General features: G+C 50.6%; 1 protein-coding gene across 7 annotated transcripts in view; it reads right to left on the bottom strand.

Annotated features, from left to right (window-relative positions):
* Nucleotides 1-1,097: 1,097 nt before the first annotated feature.
* LOC140905763 (zinc finger protein 783) overlaps nt 1,098-27,439 on the bottom strand; it is a 53,057-nt gene continuing 26,715 nt past the window's right edge. For 4 of the 7 annotated variants that reach the window (XM_078851275.1, XM_073329201.2, XM_073329202.2 and 1 more), the window contains 7 exons: nt 26,703-27,104; nt 21,249-21,375; nt 15,593-15,706; nt 15,291-15,404; nt 14,908-15,021; nt 3,529-3,642; nt 1,098-2,571 (listed from right to left, as the gene is read on the bottom strand). In XM_078851275.1, coding sequence (XP_078707401.1) covers nt 1,469-2,571; nt 3,529-3,642; nt 14,908-15,021; nt 15,291-15,404; nt 15,593-15,706; nt 21,249-21,375; nt 26,703-27,089 — 2,073 coding nt within the window. In that variant the 5' untranslated portion in view covers nt 27,090-27,104 and the 3' untranslated portion in view covers nt 1,098-1,468. Of the gene's footprint in view, nt 2,572-3,528; nt 3,643-6,715; nt 10,034-14,907; nt 15,022-15,290; nt 15,405-15,592; nt 15,707-21,248; nt 21,376-26,702; nt 27,105-27,439 lie in introns of those variants that run through there. The other 3 variants (XM_078851274.1, XM_078851276.1, XM_078851277.1) reach the window with 3 other exon arrangements.

The following is a 27,439-nucleotide window of genomic DNA, read 5'->3' as shown; positions in this document are numbered from 1 at the left end:
GGGCGTCCCTCAGCCCAGCCAGTCACAGCCACGCTCCAGGGGAGAATCACTCCTGCCACCCCCACGCCCCAGGCTGCATGAGACTCAGGGCCCCCAGCCTTTGCCCGTCCCACCCCTGTCAGGACACACCCAGGCTGGGGTGCTGCACAAGGAAGCCAGCTCCTGGCTCTTCCTCAGCTAAGGAGGAGGTGGAGGAAGAGCTGAGAGGGCTTCACAGCGCCAGCAGGCTATTGTCCAGCCTTCACTTGCCCCTCCCAGATGTTACACTCCTGCTCTCACACTGAGTGCATCCATCCACATATGGCACACAAACATGCCTCCTTTGTGGCTGGGACTGTTAACAGCTAAGTAAAATTGCAGCTGGTCAGTTGCACCTGGAGGTCGGGCTAGAAGACCAGACCTCCAAGAACAGGCAGGAGGCTGCAGGCATTACAGCAGTAGCACGGGTAGTTTTACCTTGGGGGCTGTATTCTATTCTATACAGGTTCTCGCCCCACACGTCTCCCCAGAGCACTGGAGCACCTCCTGGCAGCGCATCAAACACGGTGACTAACCGCTGGGGCGTCTGTTCTCTCCCCAGGTGGAGCAGTGTTTGCAGTGGAGGGTCCAGGCTGGATACACACTCAGCTGCGTGGCTATGTCAGAGAAGGCCAGGCCTAAGCACTGCACCTTGCACATAGGACATGTCTGCATGGCCCCGCAGGTCAGACGCCCGGGGTGGGCACTGCAATACTGCACTGCACCCGCCCTGTGTGGACCCGGCCAGTGCAAACTAAAACGGGCTTTAGTTCACCTGACCAGAGGTGGACTACGCTACTGTGAACTAGGTCACTGTCCGTTCACACGCGTAGGATAAGCACAGTGCGTCGCTACAGTTTCCACCCGTCGTCTAACCTGCAGGGCGCTGCAGACAAGCCTTGAGAGCGCAGGGTGGTGAAGTCTGTGATAGGCCTTAGCTCTGGTGGGAGTTCATGCTGGAGCCTTGGGCTTTGTCTTTAGTTTTTGTAATGATGGTGAGGCAAGATGGGCACCATGCTCCACCTCAGGACTGGCAGCATTTTCACAGAGTATTAAATGACTCCTAGACATACACTGTAAAACATACAGGGAACCTTTACACGTCAATCTGAAATCACCAAGTGAACACCAAATACACGGAATCGCTTTGTCATAACAATATCGAGTGGTGCACAAGGACTGCTTTGTAAACGTTACAGCACACTAACAAACATTTCACTGCAGGTTAAGGGTCCAATACCGCTAGCCCCGGCACGCAGCTCACTGAAGGCAAGATGGATGCAGTACCTGCTTTCACGTCTTCATGGGTTCCTTTTTCTGCGTTCGTGACGCTTTCATTGTGAAGAGATACCAGCCTATAAGTCTCCCCCCGCTGCCAACACATTCTCCGCGGACTAGCCTGCTGTTAATACTCGGGCCCTCAGCTGATCCTGTTCTCCCAAGTGACATTTCAGAGTCCACTGGTGTCTAAAGCGTTCGGAGCACTCAGGGTCTCTCTCAAGTGGACCCGCCAATGCTCGCGGAGGTGCTGCTTCCGTGTGAAGTTTTTGACGCACTCTGTGCACTGGTAGGGGCGCTCCCCAGTGTGAACACGCTGGTGCCCCAGGAGATGGTGCTTCTGGGAGAAGCGTTTTGGGCACTGGGTGCAGTGATACGGCTTCTCGCCCGTGTGGATCTGCTGGTGCTTCAGGAGATGGTGCGTGCGGCTGAAGCTCTTGCCGCACTCGTTGCAGTGGTAGGGCCGCTCCCCGGTGTGGATCCTGTAATGGTTGGTGAGCTTGGATTTATCCGTGAAGCTCTTCTCGCAGGCTGGGCATTTATAGGGTCTCTCCCCCGTGTGGCTCATCTGGTGTCGGATGAGATGGGAAGAGCGGCTGAAGCATTTCTCACAGTATGGACAGATAAGAGGCCCTTGGCCCTTCTCTGCATGGGTTCTCTGGTGTATGAGGAGGTTGATGTGCAGCCGAAAACTTTTCTTGCACTCTGTGCACACGTACAGCCGCTCTCCTGCCTGCAGGAGATGAGGATTGCTGAGGCTGGAGTTTGGACTGAAGCTGCTGTCGCATTCCGTGCTTGGACAGCATCTGCCTCTTGCCGGGTCAGCTTGGAGACTGAGCATCTGGGCCACGCTTTGCTGATGGTCTGGCAAGCTGCTGGCTCCCTCTCCTGCATGGACTCTCTGGTGCAGCAGGTGACAGAGGCCCTTTGCACATTTCGGATAGTCATAGGGTCCTGCTCTGGTGTGACTCCTCTGGTGAATGATAAGGCTTTTCTTTAGCCTAAAGCCTTTCCCACACTCGGCACACTTATTAGGCCTGTCTTTGGCAGACTTTCTCTGGTGAATGGCGACTGGCTTGTTGTTGCCAAAACATCTTTCAAGCTGAGCTGGTCCCCTCCTTCCTGGGTGGTTCTTCAGTGGGGATACTGCACTGCACCAACCCTCCTCAGGACTCTGCCCAACGTCCTCCTGGGACGTTCCTGTCAACGTTCCAAGTACTTCCAGGATGGCAGGGCATTCCTCTTGCTCGGTTTTGATCAGGATCCCATAATCTGCTGGACAGGAGAGAGCGCTTTTATTTCAGCCTTCCTATTCATGTCTATTATTTGTTAGCTCCCTTCCCTGCATGCACCAAAGTTTTCAAAACTGGGGGCCTAAACTCACAGACCTAAATCCTCTACCTAAAAGAGGCCCAATTTTGAGAGCCGTTGAGCACACGCAGGCCCTGCTCATGGCGCTCAGCTCATGGGAAAGCCCAGCCAGAGAAGAGGTCGCAGCAGTCAAAGCAGGAGGTGATCAAGGTGGGAATAAAGGTTCCAGCTGCAGAGGGAGCGAAGGAGGGACGGATTTCTGAGGCGATGTAGAGACAAAGAAGGAGAGAAGCTGGAATGATCAGAAGACAATGGGGAAGGGAACAAGGGGAGCACCTCCTGGCTTCCAATCTTCCCACTGACCACTTCCCTCCCTCCTGTCCTCATTTCAGAGCCATCTGCGCCCCGAGCCGTGGCCTCCTCTCCTTCCCACAGCCAGGCCTCTCCCTTGCTTTGGGCGGAGGGAGGTCAGTCACTTGCTTGTGCTGCCTCATCTACCTGCAACAACTTTTCTCTCCCTCTTCTTTTTCGTCTAACCTCACCTTAGGACGTCAGCCTATTATCATGGGTCTACAGTCAGCTGTAACCCCAATTCACCCCCCCCCCACACACACACAAGTGATTGGACTCAACACAGGAGTCGCTGGGTGGGATTCAGTGGCCTGTGTTATGAGGAGGTCAAACTGGTCCCTTCTGGCTTTAAATTCTGCAGACTACAGCCTCCTTCCATCCTGTCCTCTGGGCACCACGTCTGCAAGATGACTCGCTTGCCTCTCTGCCCCTCCAACACATGAGCCTGCCCCCCTGTGCCCCCATTCTCCCATAATGTCCTGTGCTGTAAATTCTCTGCTTGGGCAAGATTCTGCCCCCAGCTCTGTAGGGCGCTGCCTTTCCATTCACTCACTGGCACGCATAACTCACCTGGGCGGGGGTCCGTAGGCATTTCTCGTTCCTCCAAGGCTCCTGGATTCCTGACACTCGGCTTTTCCTCTTGTACAATCCAGGATAAAATGTCAGCTTGGGAACTTGCATAATCTATGGAAAGAGACATTGGGGGCTGTTATGTTTTATTGACACTGACGGAGCTGACGTCTCAAACCAAATGGTTTTGGCCAGAGGAGAATAAAACAGCGGGGAGGAGATGGGTTTGTCCCATGCAAGCCAGTCAGGGGTCCCAGGACACCAGGGGACTGGTGGCTCCTATATAAAACAAGCATTAAGGCCTCCTCTCCGCTACTAATTCCTGGTCAGAATAGCGGTGGCCTCCTAGCGTAGAGGCAGCTTATCCCAACAGGAGGAGTTTTTCTGTTGGTACAGTAACATCGCCTCCCCAAATGACATCACTGTGCCGATCACCTACACTGGAGGCCGTCCAGCACAGCTGTGTCAGCTGCGGGAGGAGGGGTTCACATCCGTGACCGACACAGCTATACCAACAAAGCTTCGTAAGGCAGACCTTCCCTGGGCGGCTTCCCTGTTTCCAAACCTGCTGAAAGCCCCAGGAGATGTTTTGAGAAATGATCGGCTCCAGGAAGGAAATCAAGGCTGGCTGCTTTAAGAAAGTCCACGTGCCCTGGATGCCGAGCTCCAGAGTCAATGTGCCACCTTCCTCACCCCACCCTTCTATGCCATAGCAGCCAGGGGCCAAAGGAAGATGGGCAGCATGGCAGGACGGACAGAGACACTTAGAGGGAATGGGAGATTTAGCATCGGAAGGGTTCCTGTCCAACGGGAGGATGTGGGGATCCCATGAGAGGCCCCAGGCAGGACTACAGAAGAGGCAGCAGCATCCCAGCCCCTCAGGCACAGTCACTGCAGCCGTCAGGGCCGGGCAGCTCCCCGAACTGGAACACGGGCATTTCAGCTGTTCCTCACCAGGTGGGTACCCAGGAGCCTCTGATTGAAGGGTTGGCCACAACATCTGAGCCAGCCGTTACAACGCTGAGTCTCCTTCAGACGAAAGACATTTTTGGTTTGTCACTTCCTGATAGAGAGAAGGGGGGGGGGGCCTGCAGGTGACACTGCTGACAACCAGCCACCAAGAGAGCCGGAGGGGAGGCCACCAGCTGAAGGAAAACATTTTCAGGTGGGTTTCTAGGGTATTTAATAATGTTGAAAGAACAGTTCTTCTGACCCACGTCCTATTGTTGCTCCTGTCCCCCCTCCTTCCCCATCTGCCAGAGAGCACAGGGAAGGAAGAGAAATTGGCCCTTTTTGAACTGGCTTCTAAACAGGAAGGCTGGAATCACCCTACGGGAACTGGCCACTAATCCCATTTTACCTGGTGTCTGCCTCAGACAAGAATCTTTGAACATAGATGCTACTTAGTCAGCTGGGCAATACTGTATCGCGAAGGGATATTTCTTCCCGGCTCCTGGCTCAGATCAGTTCTGAGGCATGAATCTCAAGAGTGCCCAGAATATTTAAAATCTAGATTTCTTAGCTTCTAAACTTTGTAGAGTAACAGGACTTAGGGAAGTGAAGTACTTCTCACCCAGTATCAAACAGCAGTCCACCTTTAATATCTACGGCAGTATTAGGGAATGGAGACTTTACATCCAGTATTTTCCACTGCATGCATCCGATGAAGCGGGTTTTAGCCCACGAAAGCTTATGCTCAAATAAATTTGTTAGTCTCTAGGGTGCCACAAGTCCTCCTCGTTCTTTTTACATCCAATGTATCTACTGACTTTTTTAAGAGGCTTAAACAGAAATCATTTTAATTAAAAAACTCCTAATCAAAATGTAGTTACTGTCCATCTGCTTTCTTCTACCCACCCATTTCTAAGGTGCCTAGCGTCTGCGAAATATTTAGGAGTATAAAGACACAAAGTAGACACCATATCAGCAACCAATTAACTTCTCTCTCTCACTAATGCACTGAAATACGTTTTTATAATAGTGAAGAATTAAAAGATCAACACTAGAAAATATACTAGAAAGAACAATTCTGCACTGGCCTCAATGGGTAGGCTCATAAAGACTCAGTAGAGATAAAAAAGTTCGAGGACTTTACTGCTGTGCTTGTGATCTTTTTGTAGGAGATACCGAAACAGCCTAGAGGTCACCTGTGGCGATTACCATATTTGTAAATGAAATTATAATTTGTGCAGGCTACAGAAATAATCTCAAACTAGGGAGAGGATTACTGCAGGAGGGCACGTTCCAGTTCCGAGGAAATCAAACATCTGAACTTAGGGGGCTGCAGTTTCTGAGTGGTAACCGAGAGTCTCTGCATCCTTTGTCTTCTCCAGCAGTTCCTTTTGCATCTTTATCTTGGAAGGTCTGTGAATTCCTTGCAATCAAGTCACGGGCCGTGCTGGAGTCAGTAATGCAGCATGCATGCTCTAGTGGCGGAAGGTTCATTTTACTGCCAGGAGGACGTTTGCTTGGACTGCCTGGTCAGTCTGAAAAAGCAGCACTGGATCCCTAGTTATTTAGTGGCTCCTTGTTTACAAGCCAAGTTTAGGTGGTTCTCTCTGCTGTCTGGCATTTGCGTGGGCACTGTCCTGTTCACAGCTGGTACAGTACTGGCTATGCACACACACACACACACACTCAAATTCCACTGCTGTGTTTTTTTAAATCAAGTCTTCCTGGTGTGAGGTGGAGTTTCACTCACCTATGACCCCTTCTCCACTGAGAGAATGAAGCATCACAAGAATGTCCCCTGGCTTTAGGTTTTGCTCTTAGCTGCAGAATTCGATCATTTAAACGAGGCACAGGGGGGCCTCCCAATTGAGAAAAAAGTCCAAAGACACATCATATATTCCTTGGCAGCTCAGTGGTGCTGCATTGTGAAGCTCCTCCTTAGCCCACACCCCAGGACCACGCAGAGCTGCTTTCACAGCTCGGACTTTGTCCAGAACCCACAACGGGATGGGCATCACAGAAAAGAAACATTCAGAACTTCAGAGTAACAGCCGTGTTAGTCTGTATTCGCAAAAAGAAAAGGAGGACTTGTGGCACCTTAGAGACTAACCAATTTATCTGAGCATAAGTTTAAGTGAGCTGTAGCTCACAAAAGCTTATGCTCAAATAAATTGGTTAGTCTCTAAGGTGCCACAAGTACTCCTTTTCTTTATTCAGAACTTCGCAGCTTCAGTAGTTTGTTCAAGCTTAATTTTATTATTATTAATAATCAAGCATCTACTGCCGTCAATTTACCCGGCACTTTACAGAGACAGAGACAGACAGGTTCCCTGCCCTGGAGGACTCACAGTCTAAACAGTACAAGTTTAAAAGGGAAATAAGGGGGTTAAGTGAAGTAATCAAAAAAACAGACACTGAAGAACTGGCTAGTATGTGTGTACCGGACAAAATCAGAAGTGTCCCTCCACCTACCACAGGCCCTATGTTGCTAAATGCTAAGAGAGATTCTCCTTTTGCACATGTGGCAGGGCCCTGTGTTTCTGGAAGACCTGGGTTCTAACCCTGCTGCCCTCGGGTGGTTCAGGGTGTGCAGCATTATGGCACAGGTGAAGCCTGACGTGCTCATGGATTAGTACACTTTGAAAAATGAATACAGAGACAAACAAGAGACCTGATCACAACCCTCAGAGCCACTGGTAAATCAAAGAACTCACCAATGCTGGGAAAAATAAACTTCTCAACTAAAAATCCAACACAGTATATTAAATATGAACTCCCAGCTGCACAAGGGCTAACTTTTTTTTTTTTTTTAAACTACTCAGGTTCATTGGGTTTAAACCCAGATTGGCTCAGGAGTGCGGATGGGCCGAAATTGGGTTAAGCAGGGAGTGGGGACAGGCCCTGTAAATGGCTAGAGTCCCCACTCCATGCTCCCATAATGGTTACTGTCCAAATTCAGTGCCCTTCTGGAGTTTGCCTTTATTTAAATGACCGAACAAGACCTTGTGGCAGGACTGTACTGAAACTAAGTCAATCACCAGCCAATCTCTCTCCTGAAAAACTATATTGAAGTTTCTCCCTGCAGGTCCCCCTTTACCTCTCTCTTCCTTAAAGGCCCACAGCCTTTGGTGTTCCCAAATGGAGCTTATGAGACCCACCCAGGTCTGGCTGCCAGACTGAGTCAGTGGAACAGCTCTGCCCCTCCACAAGGGGCCACAGTCCTAACAACTCGACACCAGTTACAGGCCCAAACTGGAACCCAGGAGAGGACAATATAGTTTCTAACCCAGGATTAATATGATGTGGGCCTGCCTAGTGACCAATTAAAACATGTTTAAAACATTTCAGGTAGCAGTTTTAGCCCCAGTGTAGCTGGGATCTAAACATTTAGACAATGTACCAAATAGACTCACACAGCTTGGTAACATATATTTAACAGTCCCCGAGTATGGCAAGACCTGATTCCTAAAAATGAGAGTAAAAGAACTGAGAGGAGAATAAGAGAAGCAGACACACCATGAGCTGCACAGAAAGGAAACAAACAAAATACTGTACAGACAGGAAAAATACCGACCAGATAATAAATAAACAGAAATATTATGCTACAAATACCAGGAAAAAGAGGGTAATCAAGACAGTAATTCACTGCAATATGAAATTCAGTACGGCGTTGGAGTGTAGTGAAAGTACTGTCTCCTGCTAACAACTTGTTTTTCTATTCAATTGCATTGTTTGTGTCTTAAACAGAGGTATAAAAGGAAACCTTGCGAATGCGCTCTCGCCTGCAGATGTACTCATGTGCGATGAGTCTGGGACCAAATTCTGATCACAGCTACTGCAGCATAAGGCTGGAATTACTCCAGAGTCTTCAGTGGGTTTCCCCAGATTTACAGTGTCATTTAGAAAGAATTTGGCCCAACTGACAGCACATGAGAAGTCAGTTTCAGTGCTTAAGGAGCTGGATGGATAGTTCTAGGGAACTTGGCAGCTGCAGAGCAAAGTTCCTCTGTCTGCCCTGTCCATATGCCTCATCACTGCCCTACCCCTAGCAACCAACTCCCATTCCCTGGGATCTGCACAGAGACTGTCAGCCAGGGCTTTGGAGCTGTGCTCCGGCTCCGCTCCAGCTCCAGGCAAAAACCTGCAGCTCCACTGCTCTGGAGCTGCTCCGGGCTCCAGCTCCGGGCTCTGCTCCAAAGCCCTGCTGTCAGCAAGGGTGTCACTTAATGCCCTGTGTGTGTATACTTTTAGTAACCTGTAGACTGTTTGGGGCATGTACGACATGTGACTAACTTATGGAACTGACTGCTGCAGGATATCATCGAGGGGAGTAGCTTACATATTGCCAATTCCAGACAAATAGCAGACATTCCCGAGAAACATATTTCGTTATCACTTCAATTAAGTGATTCAGTTTACTTGTTTTTTTTTTAAACTTGGAGCATTTCACATTAAAAGTATTTTTCAAGCGAGCTACGAGATACCGCAACACACCACCACTCCAGCAAGAAGTTTGTGTGGCCCCTACTCTACAGTGTGCATCCTTTGGCGGTAAATTGTTTCTTTTGAGTGTCTACAGCAATGAGCTCATGGCAACAGTACAGGGCCATCGCACTGTGGGGGCCCTGTGTGAGCTAGAAGAAGATGTTGTCCAGCAAAGCCTCTCTCATGTTCTGCATGTTTATACGGTTCCTTTCACGGGTGTGGATTTTTTGGTGTTGGAGCAGATGCTGCTTTTGCGTAAAGCTTTTTGTGCACTCAGTGCATTGGTAGGGTCTCTCCCCCGTGTGGATCCTCTGGTGTCTAATCAGATCCGAGGGGTGACTGAAGTTCTTCCCACAGTACGTGCACATTAACGACCCTCCACTCCTTCCCGTGTGCATTCTCTGATGCGTGATGAGGCCTTTCTTCTGAGAGAAGCACTCCTGGCACTTATTACACTTATAGGGTCTCTCTCGCACGTGGCTTTTCTGGTGCTGCCTGTACGGTGATTTGACATTGAAGCTTTTCGTGCATTTAGTGGCACTGTAAGGCTTGTCTGCTGTCTGGATTCTGGGGTGGGATTTCAGGTGGTGATTCTGTTTGAAGCTTTCCTCACACTCCACAGAGCTGTAAGTGGCCCCTCCAGTGTGGATTCTCGGGTGCATCGTCAAGTGCTGCTTGTACACAAAGCTTTTCTCACACTCTGCAGGTTCATAACATCCCAGCTTTGCGTGGCTTCTCTGGTGCATTGTGAGGCTCTTCTTCAGCCGAAAGCCTTTCCCACACTCAGCACACACATGTGGTCTCTCACCTGGGCAGCTGCGCCGGTAAAAAGGTACAGTGTTGCTTTCCCTGAAGCTTTCCTCCCCAGGCACTGACTCTACCGGCCTGTTCTTGTCATGGTTCCTTTGCTGCATTATTGAGCTGTCTGGATGATCCAAAGGCCTTCCCTCCCTGGGAGTCTGGACCACAATTTCTTCAGACATTCCAGATAATGTCCTTTGCAGCTGCAAGTTTTTGAGATGTTCCCCATGCTCCAGCAGCTCAGTTTTGAACATGATTCCATTATCTGCTGGAATAAAACAAAAATAAAATACAGAGAATTTTATTGTGTCCGCTGGGATAAAAGAAACCTGTTAATCATTCCCACTTCATTACAAAAGCCCATTACGTTAGGTTTCTCCCAAGCAAATGAGCTAGAACAGTCCTGGGCAATATTTTGTGTTTAGAGGAGGACAGGGTGAAAAGACAGATTCCAGCAGTGCTGAACATCCGGCTCCCCTTGGAGACAATGAGCTCAACAACCTCTTGTTTTCCTGTTTCAGTGCTTGGAAACACCCGACTGTTACCAAGGCCCCTGGAGAACCAGGGGCGAAGCAGCTGCTTTTCCCCCTCAGTCTAAGCTTTCATGCCTAAAGAGACAAAATGCATTTCACTGGCTGTAAGTCCCGCCCCGTGCAGAAGACTCGCCCAACGCACTGAAAGCCTTCACACCGCACTTACACTTTGTAAAGCCACAATACAAATGGCAGCAGGAGTTTCCATCTTCACTGACTCTCAACTGCTCCACATCAGCTGTGCTTAGTTTACAAATCAAACCATGAGTCCTCTGGCTACAAGCTCTGCAAACTCAGCCTGGGATCTGAGAGGTAAGATGGGGTCTTCCTTATGGCACATCACCATGAATCCCAAAGACTCTGCAGGCTGGCTCAGGTCTTTAGGGACGCCTTTACAACCCCCCTTGTCTTCAGTGGGTGTGCACAGGCGTAACGGATTGTCCCTGTCACTGGAACCGAATGAACAATTCTGCTGATGACGCACGAGGAATCCAGCTCACTCCCTTTTAGCGGTACTGGCGTTTAGTCGTAAGAGCTTATTTTAGCCTCTCGTGCCAGCAGGCGTGAATGAGTAAACCTAAGAGCCTGCTGAGTAAGACGGGGCCATGTTCACACACAGCTGCAGAGTAGGACTGTGCGTTAAGAGATGCTGGGAGCCCTGGGGAGACCTCCTGCACTGGGTGAATTTCACCCTTTGGGAAGGGTTGTCAAGGGCTCTGCTGGATATAGATTGAAACCAGTTTCTTTAAAATATCCTCCTAACATTGTCCCAGCTGTTGCTGAACTCCTCACTCCTGCCTGCAGCCAAAGCTCCTGTTCCCTGGCTCCTGTCCATGGCAGAGGGCTCTGCCTGTGGTGCCTTTTCATGGCAAGGCCAGACCACAGCTCCGCCAAAAAGCTCTTTCTAGGGCCTTGGGGCCAGAGAGTCCAACCTCTCTTCCTCCGCCTCGGGGACAGGCAGGCAGCAGCTGTCGCCCCGCATCAGCCGAGTTACAGTAGCATCTCAACAAGAGACTTCATACAAACCGGAGAGAAGCAGAAACAGAGAAAAGCATTTAAACTTCACCTCGTCTAGCAGCGACTGTGGCTAGACGCACTAGAGCAGGCTCGGAGGTTTCGACAGAAAAGGGGGGAAATCGGTAGCTGTGGCCTTCCCTGATGAAGCTCTCTCAGGGCCTTGTCAGTCAGCACTGCTTGTCCTTACAGCCACTGTCTGTCCAGCGGGCTCTCAAAAACATGCCCCTTGCCTCTGTTCTCTCCCTCAGGTCCAGTGCTCCCCGGAGGAGTCCCTCTGTCCAGCCTCCCAACCCCCTGGCAGGGAGCCAGGCAACCCCCCTTCAGAATCCTTGGTTGGGGTGCCTGTCGGTGTTCAGACCTCGTGAACATGAGCCGTTCTCCACCGACTCACCGCCATCACCACAGCACTGCACACTTCCTTTGCTCAAACCGTCTGCATTGCTGCTTCCTTCGCCATACAAGTGGGTCAGCAGTGCTCATTCTTCCAACAGCTCTTTGGATCCTGGGCACGCACCTTCCCCTTTGCTCCCTTGGGAGTATCTGCGCAGACGTCCTTCTTAGAAGAAGAAGGAACACGAGCAGGCTAATTGTTTCCCATTCCTGGACAGGACGACCACTGTCTGTGCACAAGGATCCCGTCACGATGGGGCAGACCACGCACAAGGTTTCATCGTCAGGACATTTGCCACAGTTCTCCAGTCACCTCTCACCTCAAAGCTGGCTTCACAATCTTCCCACACACTGACAGGCTTATCCTGCCCGTGACTCGCTCCAGGAGACCAGGCCACGCCATCTGGCCATTCCAATCCGAGCATTTCATTCCAACGGGCTTGGCTATGAGCACTGGGATATGGATCAAAACCCAGCCAAAGGGCAGTGCACACAGAGCATCGATAAATAACAGCTATCAAGTCAGGGGGAAGAGTCCAACAGGGCAAGGCAGGGATCAGGCTTATTTCAGGTCTTTACTAATGACTGGAAGGAGGAGTAAATAGTGTATTAATGAGATTGACAAAGGTTATTAAACTGGCCAGGTTACGAACATCAAGAGGAATGCCCAGGAGAAGATAACAAGTTAGGTAAGAGATAACAAAAGGAAATTCAACCTGGAAAACACAATTAGCACATGGAGGGAGAAACAACCTGGGACAACCGTACTCAGAGAGCAGGAGGAACCTCAAAAGCAGGAAGTGACCCATGGGGTGGGAACAGATTGTTAATTAGTTAAGAGCTTTTACGACAATGTTGGTGGCGAAAAGAGCCAATGCAGTTTGGGGCAGCACATACAGAGACATCGTCCCTCTCCAGACTGCTGTTGTGAGACTGTACTAGGATTGCCAGCTTTCTAATCACACAAAACTGAACACCCCTGCCCGCCCCTTCTCCAAGGCCCCATCCCTGCCCCACCCCTTCTAAGAGACCCTGCCCCCACTCACTCCATCCCCCCTCCCGCCGTCGCTCGTTCTCCCTCACCCTCACTGGGCTGGGGGTAGGGTGCAGGACGGAGTGCAGGCTCCAGGGTGGGGACAGGGATGAGGGGTTTGGGGTGCAAGAGGAGGCTCTGGGCTGGAGCAGGGAGTTGGGGTGCGGGAGGGGGTGGTGGCTCTGGCTGGGGGTGCAGGCTCCTGGGTGGGGCTAGGGACGAGGGGTTTGGGGGAGCAGGAGGGGGTTGTGGGCTGGAGTAGGGGGTTGAGGTACAGGAAGGGGCGGGGGCTCTGGCTGGAGGTGCAGGCTCTGGGGTGGGGCCAGAAATGAAGTGTTCAGGGTGCAGGAGGGGGCTCCAGGCTGGGGCCGAGGGGTTTGGAGTGTGGGAGCAGAATCAGGGCTGGAGTAGGGGGCTGGGGTGCAGGAGTGGTGAGGGCTCCAGCTGGGGGTGCAGGCTCCAGGCTGGGGCCAGAAATGAGGCATGCAGGAGGGGGCTCCAGGCTGGGGCAGTGGGTTGGGGTGCAGAAGGGTGTCCAATAAAAGATATTACCTCACCCACCTTGTCTCTCTAATATCCTGGGACCAACATGACTACAACACCACTGCATTCAGGATTACTTCCTTAGTGTCTCTGATACTATTCAACCTCTACACACAGCCACTAGGAAAACTGGTGCAGGAGGGTTGTGGGGTGCAGGCTCTGGGAGGGGGCTAAGGGCTGGGGTGCGGGCTCTGGGAGGAGTTAGGGTGCGGGAGGGGGTGCAGGGCTGGGGTGCAGGAGGGGGATTGGGGCATGGGCTCCAGCTGGGCAGTGCTTACCTCAGGCAGCTCCCAGTCTGCAGTGCAGTGGGGCTAAGGCAGCCTCCCTGCCTGCCCTGGCTCCATTCAGTTCCTGGAAGCGGCTGGCATGTCCGGCCCCTCGGTGGAGGGACCATGGGGGCTCTGCACACCGCCCGCGCCGGCAAGCACTGTCCTCACAACTCCCATTGGCCACGGTTCCCGGCCAATGGGAGCTGCGGAGCCAGCGCTGGGGGCAGAGACAGCGTGCAGAGCTTCCCAGATTGCCCCTCCACCTAGGGGCTGCAGAGACATGCCGGCCACTTCCGGGAGCTGTGCGGAGCTAGGGCACAGAGAGCCTGCCACCTTAGCCCTGCTGTGCCGCCAACCAGACTTTTAACATCCCGATCAGCGGTGCTGACTGGAGCTGCCAGGAACCCTTTTCGACGGGGCGTTCTGGTTGAAAACTGAACGCCTGGCAACCCCAGACTGTACCTGGAATCCGGCTTTCATTTCTAAACACATTGGTGCCAGGATTAGTGAGAGGGTGGGAGGAATTATGGGAAGAGCAACCAAAGTGATCCGGTGTGTCGGGGCGGATTTATGAGCAAAGACTGAAAGCTTTCATGGTCAAGTCCTCAGGCCTGGCATCTGGGGTATGGAGCCCTCTGGAGCTGTGCAGAGCACCTGAGCCCCACCACGCCTGTGGGATTCCGCATCCCCTCCTCAGGAAGGGGCACCTGACCCCTGCTCAGAGCTGCAGTCAGTGACTCCGCTCCATCTGGGTGCCTAGGGACGATGGCAGGGAGGCAGTGAGCATGGGCAGGGCTCATGAGAGCCCATGCAAGGGGCAGGCTCCTCACAGTTGGCCCGACAGACTAAATGGGTCATAGTCCTGGTTAGCAGGCCCAGGATGGAACCGTCAGCTAGGAGCTGACCATGGGGCCCAGCGTCCCCACAAAGTGATCAGAGAGCTGCCCCTCCCAGCCAATGTACTGGCCTTGTCTTATTTCATCTTCAGGACCCTCCCTGGTTGTCCTTGGTCCTTCCCACATGGTGGTCACTGCCATAGCATCTGCTGCCCCCGGGTGGGTTTTATTTTGGGGGCGGGTTACTCCATTGCATAAACTGCCACGTTTCTGGTGCTTTCCCTCTGTTAGGGGGAAATGCTGTGCTCAACTCTGGCCTTAAACCCTTCCTTCCCCCTCCTCTTGTCCTCAGACGGCTCTGGACCCTTGTCCCCCTCTCTCCTGTCACGGCCACTTCCCCCTCATGAGCCTGCAAGAACACTCCCACCCCGCTTCCTCCCCCCGGGGAAGTCCCTGTACGACGCCAGCCCTCCACTCCACCTCCGGCTGCACAGCATTCTGTGAGACTGCTGATAACTCACCAGTGCTGGGCCCTGAGAATATCTCCCCCTCCTCCGAGGCCCCCTGCTCCTCGATGCACAGCTCCTCCTCTCGCTTTATCCGGGACACACAGCTTGGCTGGGAAAATGCACACTCTATTCATGGAAAGAGAAAACAGGTGGCAAGTTGACTTTCTTTATGAATCCCCTTTGCCCCCATCGCAGCATCCTTCTGCCCTCCCCTTGCAACAGCCAGCTGCATGGCTTTTACACAGGACTTCTCTTCCCGCGTCTTCTGCTCCCTCTGCCCCTTTTCATAAGAGCTTTCCCGAGCTCTCTAAAGCAGGGGCCTCTCTTTTACCTCACTCCATGCATTCTGTGACGAGAAAGCTACAAAAACACTGCTGTTTCAGCACAGCACTCACCGACTGGGGGTTCAGCCGGGATCTCGCTTTCCTCCGAGTTCTCCTGTCCCTTGATGCACGGCTCTTCCTCGCCTTCACTCTGGCAGGTCGCGTCAAGCGTATACACCAGCAATTCTACGCACGGGAAAGATAAATCCCATTATGCTGTTCTAACAGCTTGACGCTGTAGCTGCTAACAAGTCACTGAACTGGAGCTGAAAGCGGTGTTATTGGCAGTCTCACAAACACCTTTGTTTCCTGCTAGATCCCACAGGGAGGACACCACAGAAAGCCCTAAAATAAAGAAGAGAGCACGAGTTTACCTGTGCTGGGCTCTGCAGGGATTCCTCTCTCCTCTGCATCTCCCTCCTCCCCCTCGCAGGGCGCTTCCCCTCGTTCAATCCGCGCCAGAAGGTCAGGTTTGGAGAGTGCGTAGTCTATGGATGGAAAAACAGGTCAGCGTTCCCTGGCTCCGTGCAGCATTGAGCAGTAAGAAAGTTTGTTTCAGGGAAGCCTGGCTGTTTAAAAATAGCCAGAGCAGCGGGGAACAGCAGAGCAGCACACAGCAGGAGTTTGCCTGGGAGTTCGCCTGGGGTGAGCCCAGTGAGGCTTACATCTTGCCAGCTTCTCTGAGGAAGCTCATAGTAGGAAGGTGATAATGGAGGGGGAGTGTTCAGCTATTGTGACCTGCACTGGATGTGCCATGTTTGTCTTTCTTCCACAGGACAGAAGCGACTTTGTCTGTACAAAGTGCAAGCTGGTCTCCATATAGGAAGAGAAGATTGAAGGTCTGAAGCAACAGATATCGACCCTGCGTTGCATACCAGAATCTGAGGATTTCCTGGACAAAAGTCAGGATATGCTTCTATGGGCACAAAGCTCTAAAGATTTAGAGCAGGTTGCACAGCGGAGCCAAGAGGCCAGTGAAGAAGCTTGGCAACATGTGACCTCCAGAAGAAGAAGGGGGAATGTCCGGGTACCAGCAACGCAGACACAGGTAAGTAACCGTTTTCGTGTTCTCTCCACAGGTACCATTGCGGAGAGTGGACCAGATGATATGTCTGGGGCGAGAAAGCAGAAGGAGACTCCGCTGGTTGGAAGGCATGAGATGCGCTGTCCTGAGGTTGGGGGTTCCACGACCACCACTCCCAAGAGAAGGAGGTGGGTGGTGGTGGTCGGGGACTCTCTCCTCAGGGGGACTGAGTCATCTATCTGCCGCCCTGACCGGGAAAACAGAAAAGTCTGCTGCTTGCCAGGGGCTAAGATTCGCGATGTGACAGAGAGACTGCCGAGACTCGTCAAGCCCTCGGATCGCTACCCCTTCCTGCTTCTCCACGTGGGCACAAATGATACTGCCAAGAATGACCTTGAGTGGATCACTGCGGATTACGTGGCTCTGGGAAGGAGGATAAAGGAGTTTGAGGCGCAAGTGGTGTTCTCGTCCATCCTCCCCGTGGAAGGAAAAGGCCTGGGTAGGGACCGTCGAATCGTGGAAGTCAACGAATGGTTACGCAGGTGGTGTCGGAGAGAAGGCTTTGGATTCTTTGACCATGGGATGGTGTTCCATGAAGGAGGAGTGCTGGGCAGAGACGGGCTCCACCTAACGAAGAGAGGGAAAAGCATCTTTGCGAGCAAGCTGGCTAACCTAGTGAGGAGGGCTTTAAACTAGGTTCACCGGTGGAAAGAGACCAAAGCCCTGAGGTAAGTGGGAAAGCGGGATACCGGGAGGAAGCACAGGCAGGAACGTCTGTGAGGGGAGGGCTCCTACCTCATACTGAGAATGAGGGCGATCAGCAGGTTCTCTCAAGTGCCTATATATAAATGCACAAAGCCTTGGAAACAAGCAGGGAGAACTGGAGGTCCTGGTGAAGTCAAGGAATTATGACATGATTGGAATAACAGAGACTTGGCGGGATAACTCACATGACTGGAGTACTGTCATGGATGGTTATAAACTGTTCAGGAAGGACAGGCAGGGCAGAAAAGGTGGGGGAGTAGCACTGTATGTAAGGGAGCAGTATGGCTGCTCAGAGCTCAAGTATGAAACTGCAGAAAAACCTGAGAGTCTCTGGATTAAGTTTAGAAGTGTGAGCAACAAGGGTGATGTCGTGGTGGGAGTCTGCTATAGACCACCGGACCAGGGGGATGAGGTGGATGAGGCTTTCTTCCGGCAACTCGCAGAAGCTACTAGATCGCAGGCCCTGGTTCTCATGGGCGACTTCAATCACCCTGATATCTGCTGGGAGAGCAATACAGCGGTGCACAGACAATCCAGGAAGTTTTTGGAAAATGTAGGGGACAATTTCCTGGTGCAAGTGCTGGAGGAGCCAACTAGGGGTGGAGCTTTTCTTGACCTGCTGCTCACAAACCGGGTAGAATTAGTGGGGGAAGCAAAAGTGGATGGGAATCTGGGAGGCAGTGACCATGAGTTGGTCGAGTTCAGGATCCTGACACAAGGAAGAAAGGTAAGCAGCAGAATACGGACCCTGGACTTCAGGAAAGCAGACTTCGACTCCCTCAGGGAACTGATGGGTAGGATCCCCTGGGGGAATAACATGAGGGGGAAAGGAGTCCAGGAGAGCTGGCTGTATTTCAAAGAATCCCTATTGAGGTTACAGGGACAAACCATCCCGATGTGTCGAAAGAATAGTAAATATGGGAGGCGACCAGCTTGGCTTAACAGTGAAATCCTTGCAGATCTTAAACATAAAAAAGAAGCTTACAAGATGTGGAAGATTGGACAAATGACCAGGGAAGAGTATAAAAATATTGCTCGGGCATGTAGGAATGAAATCAGGAGGGCCAAATTGCACCTGGAGCTGCAACTAGCAAAAGATGTGAAGAGTAACAAGAAGGGTTTCTTCGGGTATGTTGGCAACAAGAAGAAAGCCAAGGAAAGCATGGGCCCCTTACTGAATGAGGGAGGCAACCTAGTGACAGAGGACGTGGAAAAAGCTAATGTACTCAATGCTTTTTTTTGCCTCTGTCTTCACAAACAAGGTCAGCTCCCAGACTGCTGCGCTGGGCAACACAGCATGGGGAGTAAGTGGCCAGCCCTCTGAGGAGAAAGAGGTGGTTAGGGACTATTTAGAAAAGCTGGATGTGCACAAGTCCATGGGGCCGGATGCGTTGCATCCGAGAGTGCTAAAGGAGTTGGCGGCTGTGATTGCAGAGCCATTGGCCATTATCTTTGAAAACTCATGGTGATCGGGGGACGTCCTGGACGAGTGGAAAAAGGCTAATGTAGTGCCCATCTTTAGAAAAGGGAAGGAGGAGGATCCTGGGAACTACAGGCCAGTCAGCCTCACCTCAGTCCCTGGAAAAATCATGGAGCAGGTCCTCAAGGAATCAATCCTGAAGCACTTACACGAGAGGAAAGTGATCAGGAACAGTCAGCATGGATTCACCAAGGGAAGGTCATGCCTGACTAATCTAATCACCTTCTATGATGAGATTACTGGTTCTGTGGATGAAGGGAAAGCAGTGGATGTATTGTTTCTTGACTTTAGCAAAGCTTTTGACACGGTCTCCCACAGTATTCTTGTCAGCAAGTTAAGGAAGTATGGGCTGGATGAATGCACTATAAGGTGGGTAGAAAGTTGGCTAGATTGTCGGGCTCAACGGGTAGTGATCAATGGCTCCATCTCTAGTTGGCAGCTGGTATCAAGTAGAGAGCCCCAAGGGTTAGTCCTGGGGCCGGTTTTGTTCAATATCTTCATAAATGATCTGGAGGATGGTGTGGATTGCACTCTCAGCAAATTTGCGGATGATACTAAACTAGGAGGAGTGGTAGATACGGTGGAGGGGAGGGATAGGATACAGAGGGACCTAAACAAATTGGAGGATTGGGCCAAAAGAAATCTGATGAGGTTCAATAAGGATAAGTGCAGGGTCCTGCACTTAGGATGGAAGAATCCCATGCACCGCTACAGACTAGGGACCGAACGGCTAGGCAGCAGTTCTGCGGAAAAGGACCTAGGGGTGACAGTGGACGAGAAGCTGGATATGAGTCAACAGTGTGCCCTTGTTGCCAAGAAGGCCAATGGAGTTTTGGGATGTATAAGTAGGGGCATAGCGAGCAGATCGAGGGACGTGATCGTTCCCCTCTATTCGACACTGGTGAGGCCTCATCTGGAGTACTGTGTCCAGTTTTGGGCCCCACACTACAAGAAGGATGTGGATAAATTGGAGAGAGTCCAGCGAAGGGCAACAAAAATGATTAGGGGTCTGGAACACATGACTTATGAGGAGAGGCTGAGGGAACTGGGATTGTTTAGTCTGCAGAAGAGAAGAATGAGGGGGGATTTGATAGCTGCTTTCAACTACCTGAGAGGTGGTTCCAAAGAGGATGGTTCTAGACTATTCTCAGTGGTAGAAGATGATAGGACAAGGAGTAATGGTCTCAAGTTGCAGTGGGGGAGGTTTAGGTTGGATATTAGGAAAAGCTTTTTACTAGGAGGGTGGTGAAACACTGGAACGCGTTATCTAGGGAGGGGGTAGAATCTCCTTCCTTGGAAGTTTTTAAGGTCAGGCTTGACAAAGCCCTGGCTAGGATGATTTAATTGGGGATTGGTCCTGCTTTGAGCAGGGGGTTGGACTAGATGACCTCCTGAGGTCCCTTCCAACCCTGATATTCTATGATTCTATGAAGAGAGTTTAGGCACCGCATCACTGTTCAAAGTGGTGCATAATGGGAACGAAGCTCCTAGAGAAACAAATGCCTGGTGAGGGAGGATCTGGGCTGCCTGCCAGAGGTTCAGGACTCTCCATGCAGTGGGAGATCGTTATCTTCAAGGCACTAAATATTAAGCTACTTCCCTAGTTATTAACCTGCAGACAGGCCAGAGACCCATCCCGGCCAGAGCCTATCTAGGGGGTAAGCCAGCAGTGGCCAACCTGAGCCTTAGAAGGAGCCAAAATTTACCAATGTACGTTGCCAAAGAGCCACAGTAATACGTCAGCAGCCCCCCATCAGCTCTTCTCCCAGTGCCTCCCACCCACCGGCAGCCCTGCCGATCAGCACCTCCCCGTCCCACCGCGCACCTCCCAAACAGCTGTTTCGTGGCATGCAGGAAGCTCTGGGGGAGAAGAGGGAGGAGCGAGGGCACGGCAGGCTTAGGGGAGGGGGTGGGAAGGGGTGGAGTGGGGGCAGAGCCAGGGGTTGAGCAGTGAGCACCCCCCAGCACATTGGAAAGTTGACACCTGTAGCTTCAGCCCCAGAGCCGGTGTCTAGACAAGGAGCCGCATATTAACTTCTGAAGAGCCGCATGTGGCTCCGGAGCCCCAGGTTGGCCACCCCTGGGGTAAGCGATGGTTATTTTGTATCCACAGTTCCTGAGACCAGAATGAGAACCCACTTGGTTTATTAGTTTCCTACATTAGGCCTAAAGGGTGGATTACAAGCACCAGATCCCACCACAAGCCGATTGTCCATCGATCCCTCCCCTTTGTTCAGTTTTTCTCCACCTGGCCCCCTTGTCTCTCCTGCCCACTGCCTTGAATCCAGCCTGTGCCCATCAGCCCTTGTGAGGTTTCCAGCAGCCCAGGTGTCTCCAACACACAGTTCAGCGACAGGCCTCCACAGTCAACGGTGCTTGTGTACTACACCACCAGCACCTGCCTCCCTCTAGCTACAATGATGCCTCTGTGCATTTCCCACCTAACAATTCTCTGCCTGTGTGCTCTTCCTCTGTTACCCTGTTCTGTATCAGCACCACACATGGGCCATAGCAGGTTTCGGGATGTGTACTTCCAAGTAACTGCAACCATTATCCACAGCCAGAAGGCACTGGAGATGGAGGGAGCAGGTCACCCCTGCATACCTTTCATTCTAGACTGGCATCAACAACAGTGAAAAACGTGTTGACCCATCAAAAAGATTCTATGTCAAGTGCAAATCCATTAGCCCAGCGCTGGAGCTGGCCCATGAATATCTGAGATCGCAGAACATCTACTAAATGAGTGAGAACCAATATTTACCCAGCGAGATCAGAGATTCATAGTTCCCCTTCATCACGTTCTTGTAGAGCTCTTTCTGCCATTCCTCTAAGTTCTGCCAGTCTTGCTCAGAGAAGTAAACGGCATCATTTTCAAATGCCAATGGGACCTGTAATGACAGAGGTTACAGGTTCAGCACCTTGTATGGCACCCCAGTGCCTTAAAGTCAACTGCCACTTACATCTTCTTTAGCATTTAAGAGACGCGGGGGAGAACGGGACGAAGACACACAAGAACATTTCTCATTATTATAATTTATTTTTACAGCTTCCGTAAGAGTTCCAGGTACTGTACAGAAACCCACAATGCTTCCCCTCCAAATGCCTAGAATTCAGACACAAACATAAGGAAACATATGAGGAGAGGAACAAAAGGGAGGGGAACGACTCTGCTCTCTAGAAGAGCACCATTTGTGCTACATATTGGGAAGCCCATTGTGAATGCCAAAGCACTGGTACCTTCATTCCCATGGAGCAGTATCTTAGAGCTCGTCTACATGGGGAAGAAGCCCAGAAGAGCTAGTGCAGAACAGCTATTCCACACTAAGAGTGCCTTCGTGTAGTGTAGGTTAATCCATTTTGGAGGTGCTGAGGAAGAGCATCCACATGGGGTACTGTGCTTCTTATACACACCGTATGGCCGAGTATCGTAGTCCGAGGCGTCTGATAACAAGTGGAAGAAAGACTGTGGCGAGCGCCTTCCACTTATATCAAGCACAACTGGGCAGAGAGCTGAACGTAGTTCTCAGTGGTCAACGAACAGAACACGATTCACACCCGGGTCCTTCCAGGCGTCACATTGGAGAGAACTCTCACATTTCATAACCATCTTACAGAGACAGCAACTAAGGTCAAAACACGCAACAGCCTGGCCGGGACAACATGGGGCGCCAACACCCAAACGTTACACACTTCAGCCTTGGCACTCTGTTACTCAGCAATGGAGTGCCACGCTCCAGTCTGGGCTCGCTCATCTCACACAAAGATGATCGACGTACAACATAATTCTGCCATGTGTTTTATTTCATGCAGACTTAAATCTACTCCTCTACCATGGTTACTCGCTCTCTGCAATATTGCTCCACCCAGTGTTCACAGAGAGGAAAGCGTAGCAAAGCTCATGATGAAATTATGTGATATGCCACATATACCGTTAATTAAAGCCTTGTTTAATCCACCACATAGTCATCTGCCCTCATGGCGCCCTTTGTGGATAAGTTTACTAGGTGCGGGATTTATGGTAGAGGACGCGTGGTGAGCTTCATGATCCGCAGAGAAAGTGACAAATAATTATCTTGTCTCGGACCCCACTCAACATCACCCCGGGTTGGACTGACCGCGAAGGCAACGGAGCCTTCTGAACCGGTTTCGTACTGGACAGGGAATTTGTGCTGCAGCGGAATTTCGGTGGCGTTTTAGAGACAGTCCACTAGGTTGATGTGGGCAGCCACAAACCATGACACACATTGTTGAGGACAGCAAAATGACTCAACTTCCTGGTGGTTTTCGTGCCTTGAACATCGATAAGGACACTGTGGCTTGGCTTGACTAGATTGCACACGCCAAATAAATACACGCCACCACTATTTTGCAGTAACTTCCCCATGCAGACAAGAGTAGCTCCAGTGACTTCAGCGGGGCTACTGGTGGATGAAGATACTGCTCAGAGTGAGTAATGGTTTGTGCATCCGCTCCTCTGTGATCAGATACAATACAATATTCATTCACCTGATGAATTCAGTTTTATTTATGACTCTTCACATCAGTCAAGATTTTGTACAGAGTAATGAAAAGGCAGCAATCGGAGTTACCCCTGCAGAGCCCTATTCAATATTTAATGAGAAGTGGAGAAAGGCTGACAACTGCGAGTGAGCACAAACCTCAAGAACAATTTATAAATTGAATAAAGCTTCCAAATTCCTTGAAGCAAACTGTCTGGCCTATCGACTGCACAGATTGCTCCGGCCACACTACAGAGCTCTAACCAACTTACCTCAAATGTATTTGGTTTGTCGTATTTACAAAATTCCACTGGCTACTGCTGTAGCGTCTATAAACGTGGCACGATCAAAAAGATTATAAAGTCCACGGACACAACATGGTGCTTTCAGATTCACTCTAGTTTCTAACATTATATAATATAAACCGGGGGAAGGAGACCAAAGCCCTGAGGTAAGTGGGCAAGCGGGATACCGGGAGGAAGCACAGGCAGGAATGTCTGTGAGGGGAGGGCTCCTGCCTCATACTGAGAATGCGGGCGATCAACAGGTTCTCTCAAGTGCTTATATACGAATGCACAAAGCCTTGGAAACAAGCAGGGAGAACTGGAGGTCCTGGTGATGTCAAGGAACTATGACGTGATTGGAATAACAGAGACTTGGCGGGATAACTCACATGACTGGAGTACTGTCATGGATGGTTATAAACTGTTCAGGAAGGATAGGCAGGGCAGAAAAGGTGGGGGAGTAGCACTGTATGTAAGGGAGCAGCATGACTGCTCAGAGCTCCGGTACGAAACTGTAGAAAAACCTGAGTGTCTCTGGATTAAGTTTAGAAGTGTGTGCAACAAGAGTGATGTAGTGGTGGGAGTCTACTTTAGACCACCGGACCAGGGGGATGAGGTAGATGAGGCTTTCTTCCGGCAACTCACGGAAGCTACTAGATCGCATGCCCTGATTCTCATGGGTGACTTTAATTTTCCTGATATCTGCTGGGAGAGCAATACAGCGGTGCATAGACAATCCAGAAAGTTTTTGGAAAGCGTAAGGGACAATTTCCTGGTGCAAGTGCTAGAGGAGCCAACTAGGGGGGGCGCTTTTCTTGACCTGCTGCTCACAAACCGGGTAGAATTAGTGGGGGAAGCAAAAGTGGATGGGAATCTGGGAGGCAGTGACCATGAGTTGGTTGAGTTCAGGATCCTGACGCAGGGAAGAAAGGTAAGCAGCAGGATACGGACCCTGGACTTCAGGAAAGCAGACTTCGACTCCCTCAGGGAACGGATGGCCAGGATCCCCTGGGGGACTAACTTGAAAGGGAAAGGAGTCCAGGAGAGCTGGCTGTATTTCAAGGAATCCCTGTTGAGGTTACAGGGACAAACCATCCCGATGAGTCGAAAGAATAGTAAATATGGCAGGCGACCAGCTTGGCTTAATAGTGAAATCCTAGCGGATCTTAAACATAAAAAAGAAGCTTACAAGAAGTGTAAGGTTGGACATATGACCAGGGAAGAGTATAAAAATATTGCTCGGGCATGTCGGAATGAAATCAGGAGGGCCAAATCGCACCTGGAGCTGCAGCTAGCGAGAGATGTCAAGAGTAACAAGAAGAGTTTCTTCAGGTATGTTGGCAACGAGAAGAAAGCCAAGGAAAGTGTGGGCCCCTTACTGAATGCGGGAGGCAACCTAGTGACAGAGGATGTGGAAAAAGCTAATGTACTCAATGCTTTTTTTGCCTCTGTCTTCACGAACAAGGTCAGCTCCCAGACTGCTGCGCTGGGCATCACAAAATGGGGAAGAGATGGCCAGTCCTCTGTAGAGATAGAGGTGGTTAGGGACTATTTAGAAAAGCTGGATGTGCACAAGTCCATGGGGCCAGACGAGTTGCATCCGAGAGTGCTGAAGGAATTGGCGGCTGTGATTGCAGAGCCATTGGCCATTATCTTTGAAAACTCGTGGCGAACCGGGGAAGTCCCGGATGACTGGAAAAAGGCTAATGTAGTGCCAATCTTTAAAAAAGGGAAGAAGGAGGATCCTGGGAACTACAGGCCAGTCAGCCTCACCTCAGTCCCTGGAAAAATCATGGAGCAGGTCCTCAAGGAATCACTCCTGAAGCACTTGCATGAGAGGAAAGTGATCAGGAACAGCCAGCATGGATTCACCAAGGGAAGGTCATGCCTGACTAATCTAATCGCCTTTTATGATGAGATTACTGGTTCTGTGGATGAAGGGAAAGCAGTGGATGTATTGTTTCTTGACTTTAGCAAAGCTTTTGACACGGTCTCCCACAGTATTCTTGTCAGCAAGTTAAGGAAGTATGGGCTGGATGAATGCACTATAAGGTGGGTAGAAAGCTGGCTAGATTGTCGGGCTCAACGGGTAGTGATCAATGGCTCCATGTCTAGTTGGCAGCCGGTATCAAGTGGAGTGCCCCAAGGGTCGGTCCTGGGGCCGGTTTTGTTCAATATCTTCATAAATGATCTGGAGGATGGTGTGGATTGCACTCTCAGCAAATTTGCGGATGATACTAAACTGGGAGGAGTGGTAGATACGCTGGAGGGGAGGGATAGGATACAGAAGGACCTAGACAAATTGGAGGATTGGGCCAAAAGAAATCTGATGAGGTTCTATAAGGATAAGTGCAGGGTCCTGCACTTAGGACGGAAGAACCCAATGCACAGCTACAGACTAGGGACCGAATGGCTCGGCAGCAGTTCTGCAGAAAAGGACCTAGGGGTGACAGTGGACGAGAAGCTGGATATGAGTCAGCAGTGTGCCCTTGTTGCCAAGAAGGCCAATGGCATTTTGGGATGTATAAGTAGGGGCGTAGCGAGCAGATCGAGGGACGTGATCGTTCCCCTCTATTCGACATTGGTGAGGCCTCATCTGGAGTACTGTGTCCAGTTTTGGGCCCCACACTACAAGAAGGATGTGGATAAATTGGAGAGAGTCCAGCGAAGGGCAACAAAAATGATTAGGGGTCTGGAACACATGACTTATGAGGAGAGGCTGAGGGAGCTGGGATTGTTTAGCCTGCAGAAGAGAAGAATGAGGGGGGATTTGATAGCTGCTTTCAACTACCTGAAAGGGGGTTCCAAAGAGGATGGCTCTAGACTGTTCTCAATGGTAGCAGATGACAGAACGAGGAGTAATGGTCTCAAGTTGCAGTGGCGGAGGTTTAGATTGGATATTAGGAAAAACTTTTTCACTAAGAGGGTGGTGAAACACTGGAATGCGTTACCTAGGGAGGTGGTAGAATCTCCTTCCTTAGAGGTTTTTAAGGTCAGGCTTGACAAAGCCCTGGCTGGGATGATTTAACTGGGAATTGGTCCTGCTTTGAGCAGGGGGTTGGACTAGATGACCTTCTGGGGTCCCTTCCAACCCTGATATTCTATGATTCTATGATAACATATTGCACTAGATCTCACAGAGGAAAACGAACAGATATGGAGTTTCTGCACCAATTTGTGTGAGAGATCAACTTACAAAAATAAAGACTCTTTGAAGAGTGAAATCTTTTGAAAACGTTCCTCTCTCAAAAACAATGGGCCCATTTAACACCAGACTGTCCCAGAAAACCCCTCTGCTGCCAATAGGGGACACACATACAAAATTTCAGGCATAAAGGCGTTTGGGAATGTTGGAGTCAGAGTGGTAGTAATCAGAGATATAATGAAAACTGTTTTACTACAGTTCTTGATTATTATTAGCTACATCATTACCTTGGGAACTTCCCCCTTAGTGCCTGGGGGGAGCCTCAGGATCCAGAAGTTCCTGTTCTTCAGCAGGTTCTCCATGTTCTCCAGCCTCCTCTGCAGCAGCCCATACTCCTGGATCAGAGTTCCCAGCGCGGCCCACTTACTCTCCATTTGATTACCAAAATCCACTACTGTTTTCTCACAGTCAAAATATTTCTTTTCTGTTGTCACTGTTCTACGCTCCAGGTTCAGTAACCGCGTGGCATGAGAATCAACCTTCTTTTCCACCGCTTGAATTGCAGCTAGAACAGTCCAAAGCGAAATCTCTGCAGAGTTTGGCTTTGTCTCTTTAGCAGAAGTTAGTTGAGGAATAGCAGAGGGTTGGAAAGGTGACCATTGCTGGGGTTCCATGTCCCACTCCTGATCCTGTCCATAAGAAGAGAAACAGATGAAGTTGGGGTCCCATCACCATCTGTCACACCCAGCTACAAAGAGAAAGTGCAAGAACTGCTCACCACAGGCTGCTCAGCACTTTCCATGGATGGATGTTTATGTTTATGGATGTCTACACACTCCAGATGTGACCATAAAAAGCATGTTAACACTATTATCTAACTAGTTTGCTAGTTTTATAACTGACAGTTAGACTGCATTGGGCTGAAGCTTGATAGCTGCATTGCACAGACAATCACCATGTTTTACTAACATTTGGACCTGATCCTCGTTTTCAGTAATATCCCATTACACCACTAGGGAAGCAT

Source organism: Lepidochelys kempii, chromosome 2, assembly GCF_965140285.1.
Source record: "Lepidochelys kempii isolate rLepKem1 chromosome 2, rLepKem1.hap1, whole genome shotgun sequence".
In the NCBI taxonomy this organism is placed as follows: domain Eukaryota; kingdom Metazoa; phylum Chordata; order Testudines; family Cheloniidae; genus Lepidochelys; species Lepidochelys kempii.
This window is presented reverse-complemented; position numbering and strand designations above follow the sequence as displayed.